Genomic DNA, 24065 nt, shown 5'->3' on the forward strand with positions numbered 1-24065 from the left:
TCACTTAAATCTGGTAAACTCAATCACCCCTGGCAACTGATAATGGGCCCATAAAAAAAAATATTCAAGTTATAACATTATACTTAAAACGGGTAATTCAGTGATCGCGTAAGTGGCATTACCGAACATAAACAAATAACGAGCCTGACAAAATGACAGAAACTGAGCAGCGATTATCGTCGATGTGCTACCGTAGTCCTTCTATTTAATAGGTACCAACTGCTGAGGGACGACTACTCGTGAACCAGCAAACTACCAGCAAACAATGCTGTTTACGTTCTGTCTTATTTATTGTCAAGCTCGATGGTTTCGTTCACCATCAGTGTTGCCATATATCAGGTCCAACAACACATTACAATTCCACGATAATTCTGACTCGTTTTACCTTAATACTGAAGGATATCACTGAACTGTCTGTACCTGGGTGGATAACTGAACAGGACAGAGGAGTTTTGTAACGCTTCCGTGGCTTCAGTCACGTCTGTTATTCATATATACTCATATGTTCATACAATGTAATACTTCTAACAGTCCAGGAGACACTACACCTAGGTGTGTCAGTGGACACCATATTGGGGGCGGTTGCACGAAGCAGGATTTCGCAATAACGTTAAGTCAGGCTTAAAAAATTATAACCGTTTTCTAAAATGACTGTATTATCAAGTGGAGATCTAATGACGTCATTACGATGAATAGATTAACTCAAACTTTTCCAAGAACTCCTTTTTCATCAATAGAGTGAGACACCGATGCTGTATTACAACAAATATCAAATAGCTGAAACATGTTAGATAAGCAAACAAGTTACAAATAAAATTCATTATAAGTACACATAATTACATGCGAAAATATTCACTATATACTCATCGATAATCATAAATATCACAGCTATGCCCCGTCATTGTCTATTACATCTTGTAATATGTATGGAATAGCTGCTACGTGGTTATGTTTGATGTATGCGTTGTTTCGGACCTCAGCCTAGTCTGATTCAGTTGATGGCTTGCTCCCGGCCAGGTGGCCACGAGCTCGCCATGTCACCCAACACGTTTAAGGGGGTTAAGGGCACAACCCTTACTAGGTCAGTTCAGCAGTATGTTTCGCTGCTCCACGAATCACCCTCAAACAACAATTCTGGTTGTGCAGTTGGAGAGAGTCGTGCCGCAAATGGATATAAAACTTAAACCCAGAATTCTCTTACATCCATACGCTTTCATCACTAACCTACTAATATTCGAGATAGGTCTTAAACCCTGCTGTCTTACGGGTGTCTCTTAACTAAACGAAATTGTGTGCCTTTATTAGGAAAAAAAAAAAAAACGGAAAAAGTCTGAGGTACCCAATAAAAGAATCCTTGCTTTAAAATAAAAAAAAGAACTAATTCTCTAAATGTGGCCACAACATAGAATCAAAAGAGTGTAAATACTTCGAAATTACTCGTGTAATAGTATATAATATTCTCTCAGGCAAATACAACGTACCTCCATAAATATATAAGCTAGGATATGGCCAGGCAACTGCACGTCCTCTACATACAATATACCTCCTGAAATACAATCTGCGCGTCCTCCACGATCCCTACGCACCGATCTGTGTTAAACCCTCCTCCGAGAATCACAATCAGCTCTCGTAGGTGCAGGTGCATCCATCCCCCGTACATTCTCCACCACGTACCCACCACCCTTAACACTTCGATAAAATTTCGGCAGGCATAGAATAGTGCTGTCCTGACGCCAACACCAACGACCCTGGTCGTGGGCTGTAAGAACGCAAACGTCTCTTCTCGTCAAAGATCAACACTGGCCCAGTATATACGCCAGGTGGTCGTTCATACGCCGCAGAGCAGAAAAAAAAATAATAAAAACGGAGCCTTAACTAACGATATCGTTCCTAGAGTCTCTCTTTTACGGCAGGAGGAGTATACGGTAGTGATGACCTGCTCCATGGAACAAGTCTCCCTTAACGGTGTCCACCTACACACCCAGATGTAATCTCTCTCCTGGATGACGATTGCGTTGATAATATGATTATTTTCACTGATAATACTCCCTTTTCCTCCAGGGTAGTCTATATTGGTGCAAATTTATATTAAACTCGAACTTTGTCTTCCTGTAAACCTGTGTCAATAATAGAACTGAATTAAACTGAGCCCGATTCATTGTCATAGTTTCTCTACGAATTTCGGTAAATACTGGATAAGTGCCGGTGGACCATTAGAGCATTCAAAATATTTTTTTTTTCTAGCTTAGAAATCGCTGTTGTTTTTAGTGATAATAATCATTCACGGGAAACTCGTAAAAAAAAATTTAATCCAACCGAAAGTAACTAACCAAACCAACCTAACCTCACTGTCCTAACCTAACCAACTCACTTGGTGTGGCGGTGGTCAACATAAGGCGAACTGCTGGTCTTGTGGTCCCACGGATGGGCGTGGGCGAATAAGCACCGGGCAGAGTACTTCCTACAGTGACACTTGAGGTTACCAGGCCTCAGAATCCATATTTTTTTTTTTTTTTATGTCCTTCCACATACAATGACGCTGATTGGACGAACAAATCACCCGTGTCTTCTTCCAGTTGATCTCTGACCATCGGATGGGCAGGACGCACCAATCTCATTACCTGAACCCTGTGGAAGAATGGGATATAATTCGTAGATGATGCATTTTCTTAAAAAAAAAAAAAGCATAAAAAGCTCTTTTAGGAGAAGTAAATCTGATATGTCTGTTCACTCACCGGCCTTTATTCAATTTCAGCCTGTATTCTCACATAGACTCTTCAAAGCACAAATCACTCGCCATGGCTCTCTCACCGTGTGTACGCCTCCCCGATCAAAACGCCCATCTGCCACACTCATTTAACGCACTGGTTCCTCCTAACCTTTCTCAACCCAGTGCCTATACTTTCAAGAAACAATGATGACTGATGTCCCTCTTCAAAGATATTCAAATATATTTTACATTAAGAATGCCTACTGTCAAAAACATATAGATCCCCTAAAATAGGCTATCAACCTTTTAACCATTATCTCCCCTTTGGCTAAAATTTTTGAAAAGCCGGCGAACGCACAGACATTTCAGATTTACTTTTAAATCAGTTCTTTTTCAGGTTGAACCAAGTGGCCATGACTATATTTTTTGGGGGGAAAATGCATCCTTTCCGAATTGTAGCCCATTCGTACATGAGGGTCAGGTAAAAAGGGTGTTGTACTTTCCCCGTCCGAAATGTTCGTGTGTGTGTTCTGACAGGCCAATGCATTTGAAATAGAAAAAAAAATATCACGTCATTAACGGCCTTTTTTGTCTTGACAAACGACCATCCATTTTTCATTGTTACGCCAAGTACTTGGCTGTTTAGCTTAAGTACACTCTATATGAAGTGCTTTGCCGGGTTCGTCCACACCCAAGCCAACCACCGCTCCTTGAAGCAGGTCCCCTGGTGTTACCCTCCGCTACACTAGGTGGGTAATCTAGGTTACATTACGCCGGTGTGGTTAGATATTTAGGTTTTGCCATAGCTAAAACTAAAAAAAGAAAAAAAGGCTTCGATATCTTTATTGGGAGGATATTGTTGGATCTAATGGTCTGCCGGCGGTTATTAAGAATCTCCCCCACCCCTATCGAATTATTTGCACCATAGTTGTACAAGAATAGGCAACAGGGTCTCATTTACTTAAAATGGAAACATTGACCTTAGCGTAATACTAGGGTAGCAGTTTCTGACGTCGATGGTTGAATTTGGCGTTCCCAAGATACCGAAGCCAAGCTCTGAACTTGTTGGTTTCTTATCTAAGACGATAATAATCTATCTCCATTCGGTTATCATTATAAATGGGCTCCCATCATCGTAAGCAAGCTGTATAATTTCAGTTTTCTTTAAACATTCCAAGACTGCACTATACGTTTGAAAGTAAAGTCTCAAGTTTAGCGTGCATCCACAAACGTTCAGTGTTTGTTACTGTGGATACATATCTTGGTTTCCCTGGATAGAAGAAGTGTTAGTTGTGTATGACTATATCGTCGATTTATTGCTTCCAAATGTCTATCACGTAATACATGAGAAACAAACAAAAAATAAAACCACGAAAGCCTAGCCTCCCTAGCAGCCCAGATTTATCATGTCACTGAAATTAAAACCGTGTATAATTTATGCAAAACATAGTTCCACTGAATTTTGACACCCAAAAATTCAGGATGGCCCCCGACAATGTGTGGAGTGATTTAAATTACAATGAAAACATGTAGTGGCAAGTTAAATCAGAAAACATTTTCCCCGCTGTACATTTCTATACGCCTCTCACCCACACTCTCTTAAGAGCTGTTTATATCTATGCATATGGGATATTTCATGTAAATTTCTAATGAAAATGGCAATATTCTACGTTTCTTAGCACAACGATAGGGGCGAATATCGTTGTCTGAATACCCACTCTGTATTTGCCAATCATTATCATTCTCTATATCAGATACAAGCTGTATTCATACTAGAGTTTTTCCATGAAACTTTCAAATTCGACGTATTTGATGTCCACAAAGTGCAATTTCAGGTCTATGAACTGAAACTCCTGCTCTGAATTCCCTCGCATGACATGAAAGCTTGACGGCTCATTTGTTTCACGGTAAAAAAAAAAAAAAAATACAACTTTTAAGCAAATACATGAGTGGAAACTTTTTTTTTTGGTGAACTATTGGCCAAACCTTTTCCCACACTTTGGGACACTAGAACCTAACCAACGGGAGACCCCCCTACTGAGAGAGAACCACAGAAAAGCATCATAATTTACCTTCATCTTGTAGGTATTATACACACTGGCCCAAGCGTCCACGTTCACACACGTAGGGTATACAATCTCTCGTATGCTCCACTAGTTTGCCTGGTGATGCAGAAGTTGCAGAAACGTTTTAGGATCAATGTTGACTGGACACAGAGCACATGCTGCACGAGCGCTGTCTACTCAAACGACATCTATGAGCAAATGACTGAAGTTTGTAATTCCTGGGTGTGCGCATGCGCTAATGATGCCTTGTTCCAATAGGTTTCTTTTTTTCATACATTTAATGTACAATACGCATTGAATCAAAAGTAAACAGACGTTATAACACCTTGCTAAACTGCCAGTAAAGAGAAAAATCATAAAAGTATGGTGAAAATACGGCTTTCAAAAGCAGATTGAAAATATTGTACCGATCTTTCGGATACGTTATTATTTCATGGTAATGATTCGGGGTTGTCCTCAAAAGCCAGTACTCCCTGAGTTCAGATATTTACAATGGAATTTCACAATCCATTCCTTTTTTATTTCCCCAGCCTCCCAAAAAATAGGTTAAGAATTTCGATAACTTTTTTTTTTTTTTTTGCAAAGTGAATCAGTTCGTACACTCGTACATAAAGTGGCGTCAGGAATTTGTTGCAGTCGAGTTTAGGATTTTATGAATTCGGTCGACCTCGAGGCTTTTTAGGAGAGCCACTGTTGTTACTTTTACTCTGGAACTGACGCCCAGCAGCCTCACCTTGCGGCAATGGCTCGGTGATACATAGTTAACGTCGTAATATGGTGTGTACCTCAAGGGACGCTGGAGGAAACGATAATAATGAAGTCCAGAAGGAAAACGAAATAGCTGCTCGAAGTACTGTATCAATAAATATTCTAGAACAAGGATTCGCACGAGTTAATTAATGTTCATATTTTGAAACATACGAATGTGTTTTAATCATATCAGGATTTCCACAGCATGTATAATGAATGATGTCATTAAATTTTACAGCCAGAGTCCTACCAAGACATGTATGGTGATATCGCCGTAAGAGTGCGAGATGTCTTCCATAAACAGTTTGATTACCCTACAACCTGGCCAACGCACCTGGACCAACGCTGAACCAGTGAAGCTTAGAGGGAGTGACTATTCTTTCTTTCTCCTATGGTGACTATTGTTATCTCTCCTGTAAGAATAGCTCTCTCTCTCTCTCTCTCTCTCTCTCTCTCTCTCTCTCTCTCTCTCATGGCATTCGTTCTCTCACATATTCAGTGTCAGTTCTTTTATATTCTTATGAAATTATTAACCAAACCTTACTCAAGCTTGGCTTGGATTTGTATCGTTCGTGAATGCTGTGGCACTGGCGATGGTTGGATGCGTAACGTAAAAATGTAATTTTCAACAGTAATTTGAAGACTGCTGTATTACTGTATCTTAGCACGGACTGTACCCGTATCCTTTATTACTCAGCTTCATATACATACGTACCTCACAGTTACAACTCATTTCTCTCCACAAACTAGATCTATCGTGCCAACGGCTAGTGACCAAATGCTCCTACTGACCCTCAGCCAAAACACGAAAGTTCTTGTTTTGAAAATATTACGAGACCTTCCACATCCTACATTCTCTCTCTCACTGAATTTCACTGTTCATTACTCTATAAAACTTGTAGAGAAATCCTTACTTCTCACTTTGCTATTTCAATTTCCACTTGTCTCCAAATTTTCTCAATTCCAGTCTTGCACAAAAGAAAAATGTGTCCAAATCAGTCGGTCCATCCAGACTCTTAAGTCATAATAAGACTTCCTCTTTCGCGTCTAAGTTTTTAAGGAAAATACTTTGCAGTAATTTCATCCTCTCTTCAGTAGCCCAGACCCGACAGTTTGGGCACCATTCAAAGTTGCAAATATTTTCTTTTTACTTTCCAACTTTATATATATATATATATATATATATATATATATATATATATATATATATATATATATTGATTATACAAAGACATACCATATTCAGGTCTTGATCTCGCATCTTTTTTTTTACGTACCAATTTATCTTTCATTACTTCATGTGATCCTTCCCTAAAATATCCTAGTCCTAAAACGTATTTGCAGGTGTACTTTAGCGTTAAAAATTACTAACATCTAAAACATTTTTAGATGATTCGTAATCATTATAAGTTGTTTGTTCCACATTATTTCTCTCCTTCCCAATCTTAAATATTTCTGCTCAGTGTGTACCAAAGTTACTTCACAAAGTGATCTCTGCCTATCTTATGACAAGAGCCATACATACACTACGAGCATGTAGGGTCTTAGAATTACACCGATCAACTGTCAAATTTTCTCGACTGATCGTTGTCAACCGACGTTAACTTGTCCCATTGAGCAAGGCTAGCAGATGAAAGGCCTAAATCAACTCTGCAAGATTTCCTTTCCTTTTCAGTTCTTCATTAAATCACGTCCTCTTACCTTCATCACATCTCTCTCGTGATCATTTACCAGAAGTCCACACACTTTTCTCCGATTCTGATAGCATCTACTTAGCATTATATCAAAACTAATTGCCAATTTTACAAAAGAGCTCGTTCTTATTTCATACTATCAGAGAATTTCGTCCATTTCCTCACAAATATCCCAAACCACTTACCTTTCCTTCTCTACCCATTAGGCTACCGTCGAGACAAAAATCCAACACCATATAACCCAACCTCATCATCACCTGACCCAATGCTGGTTCGTATACAGTGTTCTCAACCTACATAGATGGTGTAATCAACATGGGTGTATGATCACTCCGCCTCTGGGACCTGACATCTGGTTCAGACACCTGTCTACCAGACATACGTTACCTGTCATCTGGTAAACAACACTTGCGCTACCCCTGACCTGTGGGAACATTACGGGAACACTCGTCACTGTCGTCCAAGAAAATTTCTGACCCTACGAGCTCAAATATTTTCTGCATGGGGAAACCATAACCTCTTAAAATCTATTAAATCAATAACTGTATAATACATGTGTTAGTAAGTCCTCCGTCTACGCCCGAAGTTAGCTACCGTGGTGGCTTCTATCCAGCAAGGGAGCTACACTCACATGCGCATGCGTCATATTTGAAAGCCAACACGTCACTATCTTAAGATATATCTACCGTAAATACTGTTATATTCATAGATCAGGGGAAAACACTGAAACACTTCAAAAAATAAGTGAGGATTCAATGAGAAAAACAGTAGTGAAAAATCTTTAATTCCGACAAACCATGTGAAAAACAAATGCGCATCAGTTAGTCAGTATGTAAACAACACGGAGAGAGAGGCGGGTCTCCAGCACACGACTTCGGCGCGCCAGGGGAGGTTTCGAGCCTCCTCAAGACATTGGCTAATCCTGGAATGGGTAGAGGATTATCATACATGTTTAACAGTATGTTGCTGTAATGGCTTAAGAGAGAGAGAGGAAAACAATATTAAAGTGGCGTGTCCATGTTGGGAGATTAATAAGCTCTGTGCCTTGACGTAGGAGTCAGCTGGACAGCGTTGTGCATTAAGGTAGAGGATTTTTCTCCAAATATGTGATATGTATTTTTCTTTCGGTAGTCAGTCTTCGTCGACAGATCCGGTTCTCTTTGCTGGTCCTTCTAAGCCCACGAGCACCACGATGTGGCCCTTGGGGTCAAAGAAAAGACCAAGCCATTAAGGGTCGGTACCGTTGTGCTCAAGAAATTAACTCTTATTTCTGCTCACTTCGCCCCACGTCACATTAACGTGTGTGTGTGTGTGTTTCACCGTTCACATACATATACGTCATATTGCACTGTAAAACTAACTAACCAACCATTCAGTTTGAGACACATGTGTAGGCTGGAGAAGGACCTTGAGTCTTCTGTGCCACTCGAGAGCGTGTGTTGTGGCCATAGGCAATGAATGGGTCTCCATCGTAACTCCCTCCCTCGCTTCACGTACAGGGTAGCAACTTAGAGAGTTTCATGCTCTAGGAGGAGATGGGGAGACATTTGAATCAGTCTTACTTGACCATATACCTCATCGCTTGTCAAATTGGGGGGGTCAAGTGAAGTCACTAAGGGTTACCAGACGTCAAATAAGTTACGCCACGTTGCCAGAGGTCACACGAGGGTCATCAGAGGGCACATGGAGGTACAAAAGATTACAAGAACCAGAGGTCATCAAAAAGTCTTATAAAGTTAGTATGGAGGTCACATGAAGTCACCAGAGGTTAAATGAAGTCAGAGTCATGTCGTCACCGGAGGTCACGTTACCAGAGGTCTCCAATTTACCATAGGCTTCATGGAGTCACCAGGTCCAATATAGTCACTATAGGTCATACGAAGTCCCTCATGGCAACTAAAGTTACGAGGACGTACGACGTCACCAGAGATCCCATGAAGTCACGTTTCGTCAAGAGATGTCACGAAAGGTCATATGAAGTCATAAAGTCATCTGATGTCAACGGAATAGTACGTCAAGTCACCAGAGGTCACGTGAAGTCACCAGAGGTCAGTGACGGTACTTCAGGTCAGACGTAGGTGACAGGCACTTTGCGAGGACTGCCCGTCAGCTCCAAGGGCGTGAGGGGACGACTCTCCCTTCCGCTGTCCTCCCCTCCACCGCCGTCGATGGTGGCATACCAGTTGGGCGGGTCGCTCAGTGGCGGGGGCGGGCCCAACGAGGTGATGGTAGGGCCGCTCGAGGGAGTCAGGCCACGCCCACTGTCCCCGTAGTACGTGGGCGTGTCCTCCAGCGAAGCGAGGGTGGAGTGGTCCGGGTGGAGGAGCGGCTGGTAGACGGGGTGGAGGGCGGCGTAAGGGCACTGCTGGAGACACCCCTGGTGGTGATGGTGGTGGTGGAGGTGGTGGAGTGGGTGGTCTGGGGGCAGGCGAGGAGGCGGGCCGAGGCGGCGGGAGGAAGTCGTCAGTGGGTAGCGGGTGGAGTCGCCGTTGGTCGGTGGTGGAGGCAGGTGGGTGGTGGTGGCAGCGATGTGGTTGTCAGGTCGCCAAACGTCGTCCCATATCGTCTTGTCGTGGCTGCCAATCCTCTTCCTCCTCCTCTTCCTCCGCCGGCGGCAGCCTAGGAAGACGCCGATGATGGCCAGGCCCAGCAGCGTCACGCCCACGCAGATGAGGATGGTCCAGAGACTCACACCCCCGTCACAACCCACGCCTCCGTCACCCAGTTCCTGCAGATACACCCCTGCAAGTATGGGCAACGGTTATCCGTAAGGTAAACACATTGGCACATACGTCGAACAGTTTTTCCATAATGCAAACTACAACGTCTGGTAAAACGCATATTCTTTATCTCTAAGGTTAACTATAAAATCCTGGAAATATCATAAGTTATTCATAGACTGTGCCTCCAAATATGTGAAGCGCTCAAAGAGTTCTGCACACAGAACAGGATGAATATCTCAGCGATCATGATCCACGGGAGTTGATTCAAGTTGGCAAACTGCTCGAACTATACGAAGCCGAACTCCAGCCAATTCTACTTTGTCTTCTCACAAAGGTTGACATCTGATCCGTCTTTGACAAGCTAGATTCAACCTGGAATTCATATGACTCGGCCGCAATGAACAAGAACTCTACATCAATGAAAAGGATTGAAAAAAAATTTAGATAATGATGCAAAATAAGTTTATTCCTTTTGAAAAAAAAAACAAATATATAATTTCATCTTGTTTCACATGTATCTTGAAAAAAAAAAAAGCCCAATTAGACAACATAATGTGTATATCTTTTTCTTTTATCCTCATACGAAAAGACGCTGGATATAATCGTTCGGTCATAGCACTTTAAACATTAAACAAAATCAAATTCATTATGTGGGACAGAGGAACTCTCCTGACTGATTACGTTCCGTGTAAAAACGACCATTACTGGGTCATTATTATGTCACCTGATTAAGAAAATTGCACAGTCCCATTAAATGAGAAACGTTGGGGGATGTTGACCGAAGGTGTGGCCCTCTTCCATAACAATGTCCCGCGCCACGGATGCGCTATACTCGTGCCTGTGGCTCAGAGGAGCACAACGCGACTGTGCTTTCCACACAGCCTTAACTTAGGACCTGAGGCTCCAAGCGACCATCACATGTTACGGAACTTGACGGCCCCTCACCTGCGTGGTCGCAGCTCGGCTGACGGTGAGCTGGAGGAGGTTACTAAAGTCTGTTTTGGCTAGCAACTGGAAGATGTCTATAATACTGACATCACAAACTTGTGGGACAAATGGAGCACGTGCATCAAGGCCAACTTGAAATAACTCATTTACGCCCTTTTATGAATTATCTGCAGGACTTTGAAAAGACTGCCCCCCTGTATGTGTAACATTTATCAATAAAGTTAAACTACGTTGCCTGGTAATACATACAACAATTATTAATAAAGATAACTAAAACTACGTTGCCTGGTAATACAGACAACAATTATCAATAAAGATAACTAAAACTACGTTGCCTGGTAATACATACAACAATTATCAATAAAGATAACTAAAACTACGTTACCTGGAAATACATACAGCAAATATTAATAAAGATAACTAAAACTACGTTGCCTGGAAATACATACAATTATTAATAAAGATAACTAAAACTACGTTGCCTGGAAATACATACAACAATTATCAATAAAGATAACTAAAACTACGTTGCCTGGAAATCCTATACAAAATTTATCATCAAAGATAACTACAACTTTCAGAAACAAGCGCCACAACCATCTCCAAAGGTCATCACAACGGGAAACAATGGGTAAGCATTAAGACTACGAAACAAGAGTAATCACGTCACTTAACAAGCTTAAAGAAGCAGACCAAGAGGGTTCCGGCTGATATAAGAGAGTTTGGCCTACAAGATAACGGTCGTGGCTACGATCACTACCTCAGGGCTACAACCATAAGACCTATGGGGCTCCAACAGGACATTTGTGGCCACAAACAGAGGACTGGGCGCGAAAATGAAATGGCTGGCATAAATAATACGAGGAACTTGAAATAAACAAGGGCTACACTGAGAGAGGGGTTTACAGATGCTGAAAGAGGGTTGGAGGCTACAGAGGATATGAGCTGGGATATGAGAGGCAGGAGTTGGAAGGTATACAACAGGAAGACCTATGGTAAAGATCAGAGAGTACCTACGACAGGGCGATGGTCTAAATCGACAGTTATACGCAAGGAACTAACAAGAGACAGACTGAAGAGGTATTCACAGGGACGCATAGGAGCCACAACAAGAGGGGTCTTAAGACATGAAGCATCAGCATGTACCACAGGGTACATGTAAAGTATAAGCGTCGGGGTTACAACCAGAGACTTGATCACAGGGAGGCTACAATAACAACACTGTAACGGTTATTACATGAGCAGAAGGACTACAATGAGCCGATACAGAACTCGGAGTTAACACAGACGAGGATACATCATGAAGACAGACGGCTACATAGTAAGTCGGGTGATGCATTCAGAAAACATGCTACAAAAGGGAACAGATTTGGGGGAGGCCGCTAGAATGGGACTGGTAGACGACAACTGCGACTAACCATAGAGTGCTGGGGGGCTGGCACAGGAGGGCTGGTCGACGCTGACGGAGGCGTTGGGGTCGGCTGTCAGCTTGGAGAGCCACACCAGCGAGCAGTTGCAGTGGAGCGGGTTTCCCACCACCCGAAGGCTCTTCAGCTGCTGCAGCGGCACCTGCAGGAAGGATGGCTGGTTTGGTTATTTGCTCTTCAGGGCTGTATAAACTATCAGGGTCAATATGGCCACCAATATAAACTTATAATCGACATCCCGAAAAAAAAAAATCTATAGAGATAATACCAAGATCAGAATACACTATGTATATGTGGTCCTTGCAAGGAGAAAAGGCCTGAGGATTGTACTGCATCCCCCACCTACCATTCCAAGAAAAGGGGTCCTATCTTCAAAGTGGAGTTCCTATATATATATACACACACACATATATATATATATATATATATATATATATATATATATATATATATATAAGGTCGTAACCAGTAATCAATCAGTGGCGTAACTTCCAACCATTCAGGAGTGGGTTTCCCTCCCAACCATTAACAGCTTCCAGCCCAACTGGTGTAAAGTTTAGTCATTTTACCCAACTGAAAGTGAAGTTCTTACTAAGTATTCTTGGTGTAGTTCCCTTCCATTCAAAGTGGACGTCACCTTCATCTGAAAGTGAGGGCAACCCCCTCCAACCAATGAAATTAGAGTTCCCCTCCAACCATTCAAATGACGTCTCTAACCCACCACTGAAAGTACGGTCCCTTCTCAGTCACTCAGTCTCCCACCATTAACTAACCCCCACCATTCTGGACGGTATTTTAATGCGTTTCCTGACTGTGAACTGCGGCGAGAACCAGGGTTCCCGAGTGTGGCGAGAGATATTGTATACATAAGAGGGGACCAAAGCCGTCTACAGAACGATATATAAAATTCCTCGTAAACTGACGTTTACATTCCGACGAAGCAAGATAAAGAATGAAGAAAATAAGATAGAAATTTTTAGTGTATTGCAGTTTTGACTTTAGAAAGTTAAGGAATACGTTAAGGACAGAAGTGTCAACCAGGTTAAATGTGAACATTATTAATCTTCAAAAAGCAGTCACTGATCAGTCACTGATGACTGTCTGTAGGATCATATGATGGAGGACTGAACTCCCTCACGAGTCTATTAGTTCTTCGCAACGCAGCCCTGTGCTACCGTCTATGGCTAGAGATGAGGATGATGAAGCTACGAAATGTACCGAGATCACGTACATCCGTCCCCTTGTCCTCAAGTATGAATATCCGCCCCTTGTCTTGAGGTACGAATATCCGCCCCTTGTCTTGAGGTATGAATATCCGTCCCTTGTCTTGAAGTATGAATCCGTTCCTTGTCTTGAAGAATGAATATCCGCCCCTTGTCCTCAAGGTATGAATATCCGACCTTGTCTTGAAGTATGAATATCCATCCCCTTGTCTTGAGGTATGAATATTCGTCCCCCTGTCTTGAAGTATGAATATCCGTCCCTTGTCTTGAAGTATGAATATCCGCCCCTTGTCCTCAAGGTATGAATATCCGACCTTGTCTTGAAGTATGAATATCCATCCCCTTGTCTTGAGGTATGAATATTCGTCCCCCTGTCTTGAAGTATGAATATCCGTCTCTTGTCTTGAAGTATGAATATCCGTCCCTTGTCTTGAAGTAGTCGTCTTCAAATGAGGGGAACGATGCCAGCGGATATTCGTGTACAAGAGGAGATAAAAAGAAAAATTTTCCCCCCAAAACACTCATTAGCATAAACCTACAAGGAAATGGACCTCCTGTTTAGGGCATTATGATATCCTCTGAGACTCTCGAAACACAATATATAAATTATTCCACGAATGAAAAAAAAATGGTCATAGGATCTTTCAAAAGACAAATGGTAGGATTCCCTACCAACCCAGGAGTGCACTGCTCCAAGCAAATCTTGCATGGTATCCGAGCAAGTGTCCTAATCACTATGAGGCGCAAAACGTAGGTCACAAGTTGCTTTTCTGGACGCTCGCTCAGAGAAAATATACTGTCACGATAACAGAAGATGTGAAGAGATTTGCAAGGGATGAAGACCGCACCATCCAAGACAAGGGCGCGGCACGACCAGTGAAGGAGGGAGTCCCTTCAGCGTTGTGGTCGTCAGAGAGGACCAGAACGCGGGACGACCTGTGAAGGAGGGAGTCCTTCAACGTTGTGGTCGTCACGGAGGACCAGAACGTGGGACGACCGGTGAAGGAGGGAGTCCATTAGCGTTGTGGTCGTCAGGGAGGACAAGGACGCGACACGACCACTGACGGAAGAAGTGCTTCAGCGTTGTCGCCAGGGAGGACCAGAACGCGGGACGACCAGTGAAGGAGGGAGTCCTTCAGCGTTGCGGTCGTCAGGGAGGACAAGGACGCGACACGACCCCTGAGGGAGGGAGACCTTCAGCGTTGTCGCCAGGGAGGACCAGGACGCGGCACGACCAGTGAAGGAATCCCTCAGCGATCTCTTCCCCAGACAGTGGGTGGCGGCGACAGCAGCAGCAGCAGCAGCACACTACACAGTTTATGTCCGCTCCTGACGATGTTCACAGCGGCGCCACAAGTGGAGATGCTATCGCGTAATAACATTATGCCTCAAAAATCAAGTCGCCAAAACAAATTAATTCATCCTCATGGGACGGATTCTCCCTAGCGCAGGAGGGGACCTCCTTGTGGAGAGCCGCAGCGTCCTGTGTCCTTCTGATGGAGTAGGAGAGAAGGAGGGTGTGGTTCTCGCCTTATGTTAACACTGAGGACGTTCCTCTGGTCTGGAGAAATGGTAGCACTTCAACAGTTTCTAAGAAGGACGTGATATATCTTAACCAAAGAATAAACTAACTTTTTTTTTTCTCCCTCTCTTTTAAAAACACAATTTCCCAAGTTCTTCGTCTGCATAATGAGCGAACAAATATCACAACACACAGCTCTTGCAGCGAAAGGAATGTCTTTTTTGAGAGCGACGGATCTGTTTAACAAATAGGGTGATTTAATTTGGACGACATCAGCGATGCCAGGCGTCTACAGGATGACAGACGAGGCCAGTTTACCCTTGGTCGATGTCATCATGTTCTAGAGATGAGGCGATGTTAAGTCACCTGCATATTCTTGGTGAGGTCTTAACTACATTTAAGCACAGTGGCATATCATATCTTTGCTTTCGTGCGTAAAATTTGTGGATAAAAATCCAAACATTCTATTTGCTTTCTTGGCAGCTTCGTTATAATGCTGGGAGAATATGTTGTTGGAGACAGTGAAACCTAGATCCCTCAGTCTAGGGGGGGGGGGGGGGAGTCATTTATCTCGTGGCCCATTCAGTTCATAATCGAATATTTTGTTTGAGGTTTCCTATTTTTGTAACAACTGACATTTACTGACGTTATATGGCATGTGCCATTTACTGACGTTATAAGGTATGTGCCATTTACTGACGTTATGTGGCATGTGCCATTTACTGATGTTATAAGGTATGTGCCATTTACAAACGTTATGTGGGATGTGCCACTTACTGACGTTATATGGCATGTGCCATTTACTGACGTTATGTGGCATGTGCCATTTACTGATGTTATATGGCATGTGCCATTTTTCCTAGACCACAGAGCTATCTTATGTAGATCCTTCTGTAATCTAAGCCTATCTTCTTCAGTTAATATAGCATTGCCGATCTTTGTGTCGTCTGCAAACTCGGACACTACACTAATCTATTCACATCCCTACGTCAAAGTCGTTAATGTAAATGACGAAAAGTATAGACCCAAGTACGTACCCCTGGGGAACCCCACTAGTAATGGGTGACCACGGCGATGATCACCATTCCTTAAGAATCTCTGCATCCTACCACGTAACCATCGTTTGCGTTTGGTGGATAAGTTATCTAGAAGGGTGATGCTTCTCCATGCCTTTATAAAATGTGTTTACCTACATGTAGCTTTTGTATGCCTTTATAATGCGTGTGTTTACGTACGTGCATCTCGTTAACCTTATAAACCCTCTGTTTACCTAACCAAAAGACTGTGTTTACCTGCCTGTAAGTTAGGTCTTTACCTGCATGGGCGTGAGGTAGAGCAGGCCGCAGGCTGTGAGGTCCAGGTGTCGGAGGCTGAGTAGTGAGGCCAAGGCAGCTGGAGGTAGGGAGGCCAGCCGCGGGTTGTGGCTCAGGACCAGAGTGTTCAAGAGGCCTGTGCTCAGGAAGGCCTCGCTACTGACGGTGCTCAGTCGAGGGCACCGAGACACCGTCAGGGACAGCAGGGCACTCAGCCCATTGAAGCAATCCTCCGGTAACGTCTCGAAGAGGTTACCACTGAGATCGAGCTCCTGGAGGTCTGGGAGACCTCTGAGAGGCGCGGAGGGCACCTGTAAGAGCCGGTTGTCGACGATGGAGAGGCGTCGCAGCTCACACAGGCCGGAGAACGCCGCCGGACTGACGACGCTAATGTTGTTCTTGTCTAGGACAAGGCGCGCCAGGCTAGGGACGACGCCGAAGGCACGGCCAGGCACTTGCGAAATTTGATTGTCACTGAGGTCCAGCTCGAGCAGGGAAGTCAGATTGCTCAGGCCGGCACTGGGGACACTCCCTAACTTGTTCCCGCTCAAGTTCAGCGTCCATAGGTTCGACAGTGCACTGAGACTAGTCTCACCCAAGCTTTTGATCTTGTTTCTCGACAAGTTCAACTCTATAAGACTCTCCAGGCCTTTGAAGGCCCTGTCCTCGATGTGTGAGATTTGGTTGTTGTCGAGGTGGAGGACCTTGACTCCCACCAAGCCCTGCAGGGAGGTGCTCTCCACTACCTTGATGTTGTTGTTACTCATACGCAACTCGGCCAGGTTCTTCTGCGCGACGAAGTTCTTCTTCCCGAAGGTCTCGATGTCATTGTCGGATATGTCCAGCTTCTTGAGGTCGGTGTAAAACACTAGGGACTGCGAGAGGGCTCTGATCCTGTTGCGCGCGAGGATCATCGTCTGCATCCGGGGATTCAACAGGAGAGGAACCACCTCTAAGCTCACGTTTTGACAGTTGACAGTCAAGCTCGCGTCATCACAGTCACAGCCGTTTGGACAGAAGGCCTCCGTCGCAGCGGGGAAAGAACACAGAATAATTAGGTATATTATCACACTGTAAGCGTTACTATATTGCCTGAGTTTGAGATAAGTCCAACTCCACAGTAACTTCAGTTCACAGAGGCACAGATGACCACCCCTCCTCGCCGCTAGGTCTGTCTCAGTCCGCAACAGCGACATGATAAGGTAACAACAGTCGATTATGTACATATATACAGAGCAACTGAGGAGGTTCAGCGAACCTGCCACACTATAAGACACTGGCAACTGCAAAGTTTGATATAAACACAGAGGAAACTGGTACCTCTCCCAGTTTCTTTTCCTCACTCTTCTCCTCTTTAACTTCCCACACTCTGTTCTTAGTGGGCTCTTCCTGCGCACTCTGAGCTGGTGGGGGTCGTCTCGCTCAGGGTGTACGGTGGCGCACCAGTCCGCAGCGTCGGGCCAACGACGCTGCAAGTCGGGGTCGCTCGCTTCACGTGGACTGACCCTCAACATCTTACCTCCTCCTCCTCCTCCTCCTGCTCGACCGCTCACGCACATCTTGTCATAACTCTTCCCTTCGCACCATTGTAGTATTCTGGGGTTGGATCACGAAGCCGAGCCCTATCTCACCAGCACCCACATAGGCAGCTCTTATTGAGATGTCATTCACGAAGCGCCTCAGTTGTCATGCGCATTCTGAGGCTGGGTCCCAACCCAGCGACTGGAAGCGTCGGAAGTCACGACGTGGAAGAGTTTATCACTGAGGAGACGCCTGCCAGTGCAAGCGGCGACTTGTCCTGTGGGCGACGCACTGTAATACCCCATATGTTGAGCAGTTCCAGGCATCTGGTCGGGGGCCCCAACGATCTCTGGGGTGACCAACCTCCTCTCCTTCAGTAGTGTAGCTGGAACACGTTACTCTCGGGCTGCTGCTGCTGCTGTTGCCTGGCTGGGGTCAAGTCTGGTTCCTCCTCACCACGAAGATTCCTGAAGGACACGAGAACTCAATCTGAAAAAAAGAACAAAAGAATAATTTAATAATAGCAAAAAAAACAAACAACGAAAACACATTAAAACTATCATATAAATACGAAATAATGAACCGGTATCGAACCCCTGATTCATAAACCTTATGGCACCAGACCAGAACCCAGCCAGGTTCCACCTGACCCATGAGATGGTGACCTCATGACCTCCCTCAATAACATCTCGGGACTCGAGACATTGGTCAAGGATGGGAGGCGAGGAGGGAAGAAGGCTCTTGGAAAATCTACAGAATCTACAACTGTATTGAAGGTCATTCATTCACCAAGTCGTGGGAGAGAGATGTATATGCTGTAGATTTTGTACAAAATGATTACACACACACACACACACACACACACACACACGCACACACACACACACACATACCCTGGGATTAACACTAAGGTATGGCTACGAACACACATACAATGGGATTAATACTGATTAATACTATATTTCGACCACACACACACACACACACACACACACACACACACCCTGGGATGAACATTAAGGTATGGCCGCGAGAACACATACACTGGGATTAATATTAAAGTATGGCTGCGATTACACACATACACTGGGATTAATACTGATCAATACTATACTTCGAGCACACACACACACACACACACACACACACACACACCCTCAGATTCATGCAGAATACTTCCGATCATATCACTTTTATGCGTTTCTTAAAGTGTCAAAGTAACCATCAAAGTAATCATCCAGATCTAATGTAATTCAACAGTAACCATCAAAGTAATCATCCAGATCTAATGTAATTCAACAGTAACCATCAAAATAATCATCCAGATCTAATGTAATTCAACAGTAACCATCAAAGTAATCATCCAGATCTAATGTAATTCAACAGTAACCATCAAAGTAATCATCCAGATCTAATGTAATTCAACAGTAACCATCAAAGTAATCATCCAGATCTAATGTAATTCAACAGTAACCATCAAAGTAATCATCCAGATCTAATGTAATTCAACAGTAACCATCAAAGTAATCATCCAGATCTAATGTAATTCAACAGTAACCATCAAAGTAATCATCCAGATCTAATGTAATTCAACAGTAACCATCAAAGTAATCATCCAGATCTAATGTAATTCAACAGTAACCATCAAAGTAATCATCCAGATCTAATGTAATTCAACAGTAACCATCAAAGTAATCATCCAGATCTAATGTAATTCAACAGTAACCATCAAAGTAATCATCCAGATCTAATGTAATTCAACAGTAACCATCAAAGTAATCATCCAGATCTAATGTAATTCAACAGTAACCATCAAAGTAATCATCCAGATCTAATGTAATTCAACAGTAACCATCAAAGTAATCATCCAGATCTAATGTAATTCAACAGTAACCATCAAAGTAATCATCCAGATCTAATGTAATTCAACAGTAACCATCAAAGTAATCATCCAGATCTAATGTAATTCAAGACAATTAAAAAAAAAAAAAAAACCTTATGCATGGTTTATAAATGTCACGGTCGCATGTCTGAGGAAGTTCCTACGACACGAAATGAGTCGCGTTCTCCACAGCGCGTCCTGGCCCGTCGTGTGGAGCGCAACACCTTCAGGTGTTGTACGGGGCGTGGGAGACCAAACTTCTCCGAGGTGATCCCAGAAGTGGCATTCCCCAAGGGCGTGGCACTACAGGGAGTGGTTCCTCTCGTAAGGCCCTTTGCATACCACACACTCACCTCTTGACCTACAGGTGGGTTTACTACAAGGAGGCAAGCCATGCACCTGCTGGTCACAACCAGGTACGCCATGCACCAGCTGGTCACAACCAGGCACAGGATGCATCAGATGGTCACATCCAGACACGCTATGCACCAGCTGGTCACAACCAGATACGCCATGCACCAGCTGGTCACAACCAGGCACAGGATGCATCAGATGGTCACATCCAGACACGCCATGCACCAGCTGGTCACAACCAGATACGCCATGCACCAGCTGGTCACAACCAGGCACAGGATGCATCAGATGGTCACATCCAGACACGCCATGCACCAGCTGGTCATAACTAGGTGACGCCATGCACCAGCTGGTCATAACTAGGAACGCCGTGCACCAGCTGGTCACATTCAGACACAGGATGTATCAGCTAGTCATAACCAGGCACCAGCTGGTCATACAGAACCTGGCACGTCATGCACCAGCTGGTCATGACCAGGCACCAGCTGGTCGTGCTGCGGAAGCTCGAACACCCAGCATAATGGAGGATCTAGCTAACACACCCCACCATCACCACCATCATCATCACCATCACCACCAACATCATCATCACCATCACCACCATCACCATCATCACCATCACCACCATCACCATCATCACCATCACCACCATCACCATCATCACCATCACCACCATCACCACCATCACCATCATCATCATCACCATCATCATCATCACTATCATCACCATCACCATCACCATCACTATCATCACCACCACCACCATTACCATCACCACCATCACCACCATCATCACCACCACCACCATCACCATCACTATCATCACCATCACCATCACTGCCACCATCATCACCATCACCACCATCACCACCATCAAAATCATCATCACCACCATCATCATCATCATCACCATCATCACCACCACCACCATTACCATCATCATCGTTGCTTTCCTCGACTTCCATTTTGTTCTCAACATTCATCCAGTCGTGTGGCTTACCCCCAGAGACGGCGTCCCTGATGGAAGCTACAATCTAGGGACAGTAGTGAACCCCTCGGTCAATGGCAAATATAACGAAAAGAAAAAAGAAAAATAATCATCAGTGACGGAAACGTCAAAGGTAAGGGAAAAAAAAGGTGAAAAATACCCAGATCTCTCTCTCTCTCTCTCTCTCTCTCTCTCTCTCTCTCTCTCTCTCTCTCTCAGAGACTTTAACTCCTCTAATGTCTCTAAAATACCGCAGGCAGCCAAGCAGATAGAGATAGAGATAGATAGATAGATAGATAGATAGATAGATAGATAGAGAGAGAGAGAGAGAGAGAGAGAGAGAGAGAGAGAGAGAGAGAGAGAGAGAGAGAGAGAGAGAGAGAGAGAGGCACAGACCACAGAGACCTCCAAGGTCCGAGCGAGGTGGTTTGGCCTTAACGCTAATTCTGGAGAGAGAGAGAGAGAGAGAGAGAGAGAGAGAGAGAGAGAGAGAGAGAGAGAGAGAGAGAGAGAGAGAGCACTATAAACAACACAGGACGTTACCACCAACACCACCACCACCACGTTTTGGGGCGCACATCACCACGTATTGTGTTTATGAAGGAGTAAAAGTTAACTACCGAGGTGGACCTGCTCGCCCCGCCCCGCCCCCCCCCCCCCACGAGGACTGTAACTCGTTACCGGAGTTAACAAAGCGTGACGGTAACGAGTATAGTGACGTAGTCAGCATGGCTGAAATTACGAGGTCAGATCTGTCATGAGAGGAGGAGCGAGAGGAGGTTTAATAAGGACTATGATATCCGGACGAGAGAGAGAGAGAGAGAAAGAGAGAGAGAGAGAGAGCCACCCCAAGGTGGTCTGGCCTTAACGCTAATTTTGGAGAAGAGAGAGAGAGAGAGAGAGAGAGAGAGAGAGAGAGAGAGAGAGAGAGAGAGAGAGAGAGAGAGAGAGAGCATGGCACTTGCCGGCTGCGCTGGGCTGCGGACCGACCGTATAGCTGGTAACCCAATTAAGAAGAAAAAAAAAAAAATCTCTTAAAGTACGCTATTAAATTGACGGCGCCTCCCGAACTTCACGGAACTAAAAAAAAAAGTTTTTTTTTTTATTTTTCCTTTAATTCTCCCGCGTAAAACTGATGCCAAGTTACGTACCCGGCTCACAGACGGTGGTTTTGTGCGGTAAGTAACGCCATCTGTCTAACGTACACGAACCAACTTCACGAAAGGCAGCCAAACGTACTTTCGTAATACCTAGTTCGCATCTTGAAGGACAGACACGAATATTTCCATTTTTTGTGTGTTATAACGCTGGACACTCAACAGTTTGAATAATGTCAAGTGGTAGATACTTACGTTTTCTTTAATGTCAAGCGGTAGACACTTACGTTTTCTTTAATGTCAAGTGGTAGACATTTACGTTTTCTTGAATGTCCAGTGGTAGAAACTTACGTTTTCTTTTAATGCCAGCTGAGACGCGCTAGGCAACTGAATGTCATTATCAACAGGGCCCGACCGAGGGGAGGATGAACGGCTGGGTAGACTGAAAGCGACTGCCGCGACCAGGACTCAACTATTCCCCCCAGGGTTCGAAACCAGGCTAGAGTCACAGTCCGTGGCGCTGAGCGGCTACACCATCGCGCATCTCTATCCTCACAAAACACGACGACCTCAACTATTGTCTTCTAATAACAAAGACCCTCTAACACTTAAAAATTCTCGGACACATACACCTTCTCTAATAGCTCTTTACTCGATATCCTGAATCACCATGTAGAATACCACATATTCCCAGATTTTCATGAAAATCTGAGCAAAATATTATCCAAGGCTATTATATAGCCTTGGATTTTTCTTGATTTTTTTGAAAAAATAGATTTTGCTGAAAATTCCAGCATAGATATTTTACGCCTGCTCAATAGGAATCTGTGGTCGAAACCTGAAAATTCGTGTAATCAGTCGAGTAATTAGCATATTAATATAATTATAATTAATATTAAGTATGTAATTAAGCGCTTAATTTTACGAAATGCAGTCTTTTGACTCGATATCCTTAATCATCATATAGAATAGCACATATTCCCAGATTTTCATTAAAATCTGATGAAGTTGAAAATCTGAGCAAAATATTATCCTTGGATTTTTCGTGATTTTTTTGAAAAAATAGATTTTCCTAAAAATTTCAACATACATGCTTTGACGTCTGCTGAATAAGAATCTGTGGTCAAAAGCTTAGAATTCGTGTAATTAGTCGAATAATTAGCACATTAATATAATTATAATTGATATTAATTATGCAATCAAGCGCTTAATTTTACAAAATGCAGTATTTTGACTCGATATTCTTAACCACTATATTAATAGATTTTCATTAAAATCTGAAGTTGAAAATCTGAGTAAAATATTATCCAAGGATATATATTATAGCCTTTGATTTTTCTTGATTTTTTGAAAAATAGATTTTCCAGAAAATTTCAGCATAGATGCTTTTACATCTGCTGAATAAGAATATGTAGTCAAAACCTGAAAATTCGTGTAATTAGTCGAATAATTAGCATATTATACTTATAATTAATATTAAGTATGTAATAAAGCGCTTAATTTTACAAAATGCAGTATTTTGACTTGATATCCTTAATCACCATGTAAAATAGCACATATAACAGATTTTCATGAAAATCTAAAGAAGTTGAAAATCTGAGCAAAATATTTTTCTTGATTTTTTTGAAAAAATGGATTTTCCTGAATATTTCAACATAGATGCTTTTACGTCTGCTGAATAAGAATCTGTGGTCAAAACCTGAAAATTCGTGTAATTAGTCGAGTAATTAGCATATTAATATAATCATAATTAATATTAAGTATATAATTAAGCGCTTAATTCTACGAAATGCAGTCTTTTGACTCGATATCCTTAATCACCATAGAGAATAGCACATATTCCCCGA

At 43.4% G+C, this 24065-nt stretch overlaps 1 protein-coding gene across 2 annotated transcripts in view; it reads right to left on the minus strand.

Moving 5' to 3' along the window:
- Nucleotides 1-7988: 7988 nt before the first annotated feature.
- LOC139749830 (uncharacterized) overlaps nucleotides 7989-24065 on the minus strand; it is a 405404-nt gene continuing 389327 nt past the window's right edge. For both annotated transcript variants that reach the window (XM_071664127.1, XM_071664126.1), the window contains 3 exons: nucleotides 16379-18386; nucleotides 12310-12460; nucleotides 7989-9962 (listed from right to left, as the gene is read on the minus strand). In XM_071664127.1, the coding sequence (XP_071520228.1) occupies nucleotides 9289-9962; nucleotides 12310-12460; nucleotides 16379-17935 (2382 nt within the window). In that variant the 5' untranslated portion in view covers nucleotides 17936-18386 and the 3' untranslated portion in view covers nucleotides 7989-9288. The remainder of the gene's footprint in view (nucleotides 9963-12309; nucleotides 12461-16378; nucleotides 18387-24065) is intronic.

This window comes from Panulirus ornatus, chromosome 8 (genome assembly GCF_036320965.1).
Source record: "Panulirus ornatus isolate Po-2019 chromosome 8, ASM3632096v1, whole genome shotgun sequence".
Taxonomy (NCBI): Eukaryota; Metazoa; Arthropoda; class Malacostraca; order Decapoda; family Palinuridae; genus Panulirus; species Panulirus ornatus.